Source organism: Nicotiana tabacum, chromosome 5 (genome assembly GCF_000715075.1).
Source record: "Nicotiana tabacum cultivar K326 chromosome 5, ASM71507v2, whole genome shotgun sequence".
NCBI classification, from domain to species: domain Eukaryota; kingdom Viridiplantae; phylum Streptophyta; class Magnoliopsida; order Solanales; family Solanaceae; genus Nicotiana; species Nicotiana tabacum.
In genome coordinates this window covers 145033759-145042193 of record NC_134084.1, presented here as the reverse complement: position 1 = coordinate 145042193, position 8435 = coordinate 145033759, and the positions used below count along the sequence as shown (strand labels likewise).

Genomic DNA, 8435 nt, shown 5'->3' with positions numbered 1-8435 from the left:
ACAGTTAATTTTTTTTTGCATTATTAGGTCAGTTGAAAGAATATTAATTGAGACAAAACGAAGAAGAAATAATCTGCACCAACAGCAGCAGAAGAAAGAAGAAGAAAACGAAGGAGGAGAAAGGGGGCTGAAATTATTTAAAAAGTGGATACAAGTTAAAAAAATTTAAAAAATGGATATAGGTTAAATGAGGACGATCAAATAGGGCGCCCCGTGCAATTTTTACGTTATATTATTAGAGTGGATGGACCTTAATTCCCTCAAACATTTTATGGTGGTGTGTTCAAATTATGTCATCTCTGTTTGGTTCGTTGGTGGGTGCAAAACATTGGTGGGTGGAATCACATGCACATGCTTACCAAATTATAATTTGTTTGGCCAAGCTTCTCCAAGGTCAAAAGCAATTATTATTTTTTTATTATTTTAGAGAAGCAGAAAAAAATAATTTCTCCCCAAAAATATTTTTTGAAAAACGCTTTTAAGAACAATACATTTAAAAGCACTTTTAAAAATCTTGATCAAACACTAATTATTGCTCAAAAGTATTTTTTTTAATTAATTAATCAAACACATATTGCTTTTCATCAAAGGAACTTTTGAAAAAATCACTTTTTCTTAAATTTTTTTTTATCAAAATAAGCTTATTTAACTTGCCAAACGAGCTATAAGTTAGCGGTTGGTCACACGAATCATGAAATTGTGCCAAACTCCGGGGAAATTTAACGCTCGTTTGGTACGAGAGATAAGGAATAATTAGTTCTGAGATTAAATTTGAAATAAGTTTATCTTACGTTTAGTTTGAATAAAATTTTGATTTAATTAATTCTCGAGACTTTTAGTATATTTTTAATCTCCATAGGAAGATACAATAACTAAGAATAGTTAAAGGTGAAAGATTTCCAATAAAAAAAAAAAAGGTGAAAGATGCTATTACTTAGGAATAAGAAAGGATAAGGGTCCCACGTGCCATACGCCCTCGTGGACTCCATGCTCCTTTTCGAGTCAGCAAGGAAGCAAGTTGCCTGACATTCCTTAGAACTCCGTGCTAACACGCCCACAGTTTTTTTCTTTCTTCATTCATTGATTTCTTCTCCATTTTTAATGCCAAAAGATTATGACAAAATTTATGTTTTCAATCAAGAAAATTACAAAAGTAGAAATCAGCAAGAGCAATAAGTAAATTCGAATGAGTGATCGGTCACCAGATTTTATAGCAATTAATAATTTTAAATTTAAGAAAAAACCAAACTTTGATACTTGTATCAATTTTGTGATTTTATTAAAATTTAACTAGTCAGTTATAAATTTCATGATACGTCTATTTTATCTGATTTTAAGATAGAGTTAACATTTTCCTATGTGAACTTATAAGTCATTTAAATGTATAATATTTTATTTTTATCAAAACACCATCAATCTATGAGAAAGGTGAGTATCAAATTACCAAAAAAAAAAAAAGAGAAGAAGAAGGAGGAGAAGGAGGTGAGTATCAGTTCAGCACATTTCCTGGTAAGTTTTCTTTCAAAGATTTATTAATATTTTTTTAAAAAATATTTTTTTATAACACTATCTTTTCATTAATATATTTAAAAAATATTTTTTATATTTTAAAGTAATTTATTTGAAACTTTTTATTTTATTTTTAAGAATAATTTTATAATCATAAAAATTCCATGATATAGTTAATATTAGAAAATCTCATTCTTTTTTTATTTTGTGTTTACTAAACTTTTTATTATAAATTGAAACAAATAGAAAATCACTAAAATTTCTTTTAAGGGTGAGAAGAAATAAATTAAAAACCTAGAAAGTAGTGATGAGATGCACGTGCCTCAAACTCGAGTGGTTGTATTCCATAAATTTGGTACGAGAGAGATAACTATTGTACTGCCGGGCCATTCGGATAAGATAAAAGAACCATAATTATAATTTAAGAAACTATACAGATTTGTTTATATTCCACATGGATATGCTAGTTTTATGGAAACCAAGGTAGTCCGGTATTCATTTATTTACATAGTATTTGAGAAATTATTGCATTTTAAGGGATAGACAATCTACACTAATATAAGCATTAATAGTATAGACGAATTTAGGGACGGTTAAGAGGATTCACTTGAACTGTAACAATTAGAATTACTCAACACAACGCTAAGGTATTTTATATGGATAAGGATCTCAATAACTGAAAGATTACAACTCTAAAATGTAATTAGAAAGGGGATGAGGAATTAGATAGAATTAGAAGAGGAGGTGAGGAGCACGGACTTTGCCTAAGCATAATCACAATTCGCATAAATCTTGAAACTGTAGGCCACTCTCCGTTTAAACCTTTGTCATGTATTTCCCTACTCAATTTAGATCCCAAACTGATCTCTTGTTGGGTTGTCTTGTCCTTGGGCTTCTTTGCGGTCTATACCCTGGCCCAACAGCTTGGCCAACAACAACAACCCAGTATAATCCTACAAGTGAGGCCTGAGGAGAGTAATATGTACACAGACCTTACCCCTACCCCGAGGGGCAGAGAGGCTGTTTCCAAGAGACCCTCGGCTCAACACAGCGACAAGAGACGATATATTAGTACTATTAATAAACTCATAATAAAATAACATAAAATAAAATAAAAATAACGGTAATATAAGAAATATAGGAAGTACGAAAAAGATGGAAGATATAATAATATCCAACAGATAAAGCCCTGCATCAGTAGCTGACCAGTAGCATCCTAAGACTAACTCCTAACTGGCTAGTCTCACTCTAGTGCGCTGTAGAAATACTCACAACTTGCCCCTAGCCTATAACTTTAATGCTCGACCTCCACAATTCCCTGTCAAGGGCCATGTCCTCAGTAATCTTAAGTCGCGCAATAATAACTGGCCCACAGGTATTGTCTAAATTATTCCTGTTCACAACATGAACCCAGACATATAAGACAAAATTACATATTATATTTTGAATTTTCTTAATACAATCAAAAAATATAACTCAATAATTAAGAAGATAAAAAAATAATTATTTTTACTATTCGAACTCGTAACTTATAAATCACAACTATAACTTTACGGTGGCAAGGCTCCCCTTACATCGCAGCCAAGGGAGTAATAAAATAATGTGAAATCATATACTATAAATTACCTGTATTTAAAAAATAAATTGTTTATTAAAAAAGTTACTCAATATCATCCAGTTACTAATTCGGTGCATGTATCCTATACAGGCAATTATATTCGTATATCATAATTATAGTCGTCGGTAGTGTCACCCTCACCCCCATCTACTTCTCCATTCCTCCTTCAGAACTTCACAATGGTCACTCCGTACATCTAAATTCCTTTTACTTCTCGTCTCGTCCTCGTCTTCTTAATTTCAAGCTGGAAATATGGAGGAAGATATGATTATTTCTGCCCATATCAACAGGTTTTGGTTTATCCTATCTGGGTCTACTCTATCTTGTTCCTATTTGTTGTAAACTGTAATTACTACTTTGTTAGTTCACTGCTAGTTGGGTTGTAGAAAAGTTATTTAATTTGTTCCATCAAGTTATTTTTTGATGGATCTCTTTTAAAGTGATCTTTCTTGGTTGCGACTTTTTGTGAATAAATTAAAGGAAAAAAAAACTTTACTGTTATCTACTAATAGTTTGATATTTATGTGTTCTTATGCTTCATCTTGTTGGTTTGATCTGTATTTTAGCTAAGGTGCAAGACTTTGTCTTACTCTTCTGATTTATTATCTCAATGATCTATGAGTAAAAGTTGCTCAATTGAAAATCCTTATGTTCAATTCATAACATAATTTTCTGGCTAAGCATTTAGAACTGAGTATTGTCCTGCAATGGCAGATCCAGGATTTGAACTTTAGGATTCAGGAAGTCACTAAACCTACTGACTATTTGAGTTATTTGTTTCGAAATTTAATATTTGTACATATTTAGTAGATTCCTTAACACATTCTGAACCAAAATTACTAGGTTCGGCTGAACACGTAGTAAATATTGTACATCTGCCCCTGTTGTCCTGATTGTCGAATCGGACAAATTCAGTTCCACTGTGTCACGTATCTTGTATTGTCAAATGTTATAGCGATATACTTTGGCAGGTCATATTGTTTAATTCCATCATATGCACATATCACACAGAGAACAATGAGGTCTCGGGTTCAAATCCCAGTGGAAAGATACTAGGTGATTTTTTCCTATCTGTCCAAGCTTTGGTGGACAGATTTACCCGGTACCTGTGCTGGTGGGAGGTAGCAGGTACCCCGTTGAATTAGTCGAGGTGCGTGCAAGCTGGTCTATACAGCACGATCATAAAAAAAAAAAGAGCGGAACTTTCAGCAAGAGACATACCAAGATAGCTCAGTTCCAATGAAGAAACAAAACGAAATGTTTTTTAAATGCATCTGAACAGTCTTCTAGAATCAGCTTACCATGCTTTAGTGCCTCAAATGCCGAATATATTGGAAACACAGAAATTAAAGCAAACTTGAACGATTAAAGAAAAGGACAAAGTGAGGAACAAAAGTGTATAAATATTGAGTCTTCGTTTTTCCCTTCTCTTCCAAGTCCTAATGTGTGAAATAGTCCACCAATAGTAGTCGCTAGACAGTTTTGGATCATTAGTTTTTGAACTCTTTGAGTTCGAAACGAGTATTCTTAGTAACAACAAGAAAGTGCAGTTATGAAGGCTGCAATGGAAATGTAGCTCTTCCAACATTTAGTTTCGGGCAGTGTCAGTAAACTTGTCCTTAGTTTCAGCCAGGGTCAGTAAAATTTCCCTTTTCCTCATCAAATGCGAAGATAACTGTTATGATTTGAGGGGTAATTTCTGATGTTAGATTTTTCTACCTCTTCCAAAAACCACTCATTTGCATGTGATTAAATGCAATCCACGCTTCCATACACTTACACTTAGTTGTCAAATTTTGATTTCATTCCATCAAATCTGCTTTTGAAACTTCAATTAATTAAAAGAAGGTATTCTGCACGTTTGTGATTACAATCTTCCTCTGACCCTTCAGAACGGATCATTTGTTTCACTATGACTTCATTTTTCAAATTATTTCATACTGGACTGAACGTATTTGTCATACTCTAATGCTGGTTGACTTCTTGTACCAGTGTTGATATGAACAAGGTACTGCCTACTAGCCTTGCTTACTTTAACAAGAAAAGAAAGTTTCAAGCTGAACAATTGGGAATACCTCTACCCAAGCATCTGTGCTCGTATCAGAGCTATGCTGGATGTAGTTCTTCACCTACTGGTAAAGAGGCTAAAGACTCCTTGGCATTCATGATTAAGGCAGAAAACAATAGAAGGGGCCAAGACGATGACTCAGAACCGGAATCTGGCAAAGACAGCAATAGCTTTATTGGAGATGCTGACTCTGTCACGTCTGGTGAGGCTAAAATTAATCCTGGATGTCTGAAATCGTGTTCGTCCGATCAGGCTTCAACTTCATCTTTTAATTGGGGCGGCAACTGGCCCAAGAATGCTCTTTATTCTTTGGAGAGCCGATCAGTAACAAAATTAACACCTGATAGGCCGGAGCAACCACCTACTGGCGGAGAATGGGATACTCTACATCGTGGTTCTGGGTGCCACCCGTCACTAGATTATGAAGAGCACTTGTTGGAATTTGGAAATCATGGGGATTGCACTTGTGCAGAATGCAGGACTGAGGGCATTGAGATGTCAACAGAAAAGGAACTTGAAGATTTGCTATACTCAAATGGGGTGAATCCAAATAATTATGTTCTTTCATCTGGAAGATGGCCTGTTAACCAAGGTAACTTAGTTTCCACTTTCTGTTTTCCTCTTCTTTCATATGGGAGTTGTGAGGCAAATAGAAGGTTCTTAAATATTTGGCATTCGAACTGTCCAAAGTTCTAGTTATCTCATCATTTTCCCCTTTCATGATCGCTGATAGCATGTTCAGTCAAATAGGGAAAATATGTGGCACAGTTGCATGCCTCTTGTCGGTCCTTGTATGTTTGTATAGAGGCAGAGTCGGACCCAGGATTTTTATGCGACGAGGGCACCGTATTCTGCTCGACCAGTGCCCCCTAAAGGATTTTACTGTTTAGGGTGCCAAGTACTTTAAATTAACCATTTTCAAGGTATATATATACATATACAGGATTTCTGATGAAACTTTCGGGATCCCTCACTATAACACATAGGTCCGCCTCTGTTAGAGGATGTGGTTATTTGGCTTAGAAATGTGGTAAGGTTTACTTAGATGATATATATTTTTCTTTTGATGCAGATCCAGAGCCAGGTCCCAAGAAGCTAACCATTGATAAAGAGTTTGAGCAGTACTTTTCCATGCTTATGCTATAACAGAACCATTCAGTTTGAACGGCTGGTTTATATGGTTAATAATTGGTTTCACTGGCTGGTTTATATGGTTAATATTGTTATGTTGTATGTAGCCCTTGTAGCAACAGAAACAAATATGAGAATTTTGTATTCAACTACCTTGAACAATTATTGTAAATATGTTTTTGCTTGCATAATTCATCAGTTGCAGAATAGTGTTTTCACAGCTCAAGAACTCTTGAACTTTCTGTTTAATTGGTTTGAGTCTATTCAATACTTGAAGAACACTGTTGATGTTACCCCCGACTGTTTCTCCTCTTATCCACCAGTCTGTTTTAATTTGACGACAACAACATACCCGGAGTATGGGGAGAGTAGCATATACCTACCTTACCCAGGGGCAGAGGCACAAGCCGCCCTACGGGTTCGGCTGAACCCAGTAGTTTTTACTCAAACAGTGTATTTGGCATTTTGAATTCATGAAATATGTATAAATATTAAATTTAGAACCCAGTCATTAACATTTAAAGTCGTGATCCAAAATCCAGAACCCATAAGGTTAAAATCCTGGCTCTGTTTCTGACCTTACCCCTACCTTGTGAAGATAGAGGGGTTGTTTCCGAAAGAATGAAGATCCTCGGCTCAATAAAGCAAAATCACAACAGTTATAATAAAAAACTATGGTAAGCGAAATAGTAACAACCGCCAGATAAGCTGTTTGATAAAATGAAATCCTTTGCTGGATAAGCTGTTTGATTAACATCTTTGAAATCTTTTAAACACGTTTAATCATTTCAAACAGGTTTTGTTGGAGACAATTAATTATGTGTAAAATTCTTTCGGGTAAATCTTTTAATAATATCAAACAGGTTTTGTTGGAGAACAGTATCTCAAGAAGAAGTATTCCTTTCTATATAAATAATTAACTAACCTTTCCAATAGAAGTGAGTTCAGACAATATATTTTACATCATCATGGCTATATTAGGTAAAAATAGCACGGTATAGCCAATTTTTGGATTAGTCATTCAAAAATAGTCAGCGTTTACGAAGTCAATGAAAAATATTTTGCTGCAACAGAGACCGGTCCAGCATAATATACTGGAGTTTCGTGCACCTATGTATGAACTCCAGCATATTATGCTGGACCGGTATACTTTGCTGACTCCAGTATAATATACTGGAGACTGGAGCACCGGTGCTCCAAACTCCAGTATATTATACTGGACAATTATACTTGCTGGAACTCCAGTATATTATGCTGGAGTTCTAGTGTACTTATGCTGGAACTCCATCATATTATGCTGGAGTTCCAGCATACTTATCCTGGAACTCCGGTATAATATGCTGGAGTTCAAGCATACCTATGCTGGAACTCTAGTATAATATACTGGCGTATTTTCCGGGTTTTGAACAGTGTTTTCGCTCAGATTTATCTTTACATGAAAAGTGGCTAAATTTCGATTACTTTTAAAATTTGGCTATTTTTGAACGACCAGTTGTAAATTTGGCTATTTTTAAATTTCACCCCTATATTGGAGTGGCTGGAGTCGAGATTTTCTTACATTTTGTTGAAAAGATATACAATTTTTTTGCCACCAAGTAAAAATAACAAGCAGTTATATGTAACTCTTTATAACAAATTTAACATAGTAACTTAAAATTTTAAGAATGAGCTGGTATAATCAATTACATTGCGTTGAAAATTACCCGTGTATGTGACTTAAATCTCATTGAAAATATTACCTAAAAGGGAGTCATTGCAGTTCCTCTAAGTTACTGGATTTTTGTTTTACTTTTTTCTATTTGGCTGTTACAATGGTTTCTCATCGTGGGATCTGAGGAGGGTAACATATACATCTTCACCTATCTTGAGGAGATAGAGAGGTTATTCCGATAGATTCTCGACTAAAAAATGCATTTCTCAGCAAGTTTGATATAGAAAATAACAATGAAAAATTATGTTGAAAATAATAAAAACAACGTCACGACCCAAATACCTAACCGGTCGTGATGGCGCCTATCGTGGTACTAGGCAAGCCGACATTTCCAAAACACTTCGATATTTCATAAAAAGATAAATCAAAGCTTTTTCATAACAGAGTTTTCATAAAAA

General features: G+C 34.6%; 1 protein-coding gene across 1 annotated transcript; it reads left to right on the top strand.

Moving 5' to 3' along the window:
* The first annotated feature begins 3243 nt into the window (after window positions 1–3243).
* On the top strand, window positions 3244–6546 carry LOC107817999 (protein FAR-RED-ELONGATED HYPOCOTYL 1-LIKE-like). Its single transcript, XM_016643898.2, has 3 exons — window positions 3244–3417; window positions 5120–5787; window positions 6268–6546. Exons 1-3 carry the CDS (start codon window positions 3380–3382, stop codon window positions 6339–6341), a joined length of 780 nt encoding a protein of 259 aa, XP_016499384.1. The 5' UTR covers window positions 3244–3379; the 3' UTR covers window positions 6342–6546.
* Window positions 6547–8435: the final 1889 nt, after the last annotated feature.

What these genes read in the sequence shown, in the direction of transcription:
- LOC107817999 (XM_016643898.2), top strand. Translation starts at nt 3,380, where the DNA reads ATGGAGGAAGATATGATTATTTCTGCCCATATCAACAG. An exon ending in ATTTCTGCCCATATCAACAG is followed by an intron (nt 3,418 to 5,119) that starts GTTTTGGTTTAT and finishes TTCTTGTACCAG; the next exon opens with TGTTGATATGAACAAGGTAC. An exon ending in AAGATGGCCTGTTAACCAAG is followed by an intron (nt 5,788 to 6,267) that starts GTAACTTAGTTT and finishes CTTTTGATGCAG; the next exon opens with ATCCAGAGCCAGGTCCCAAG.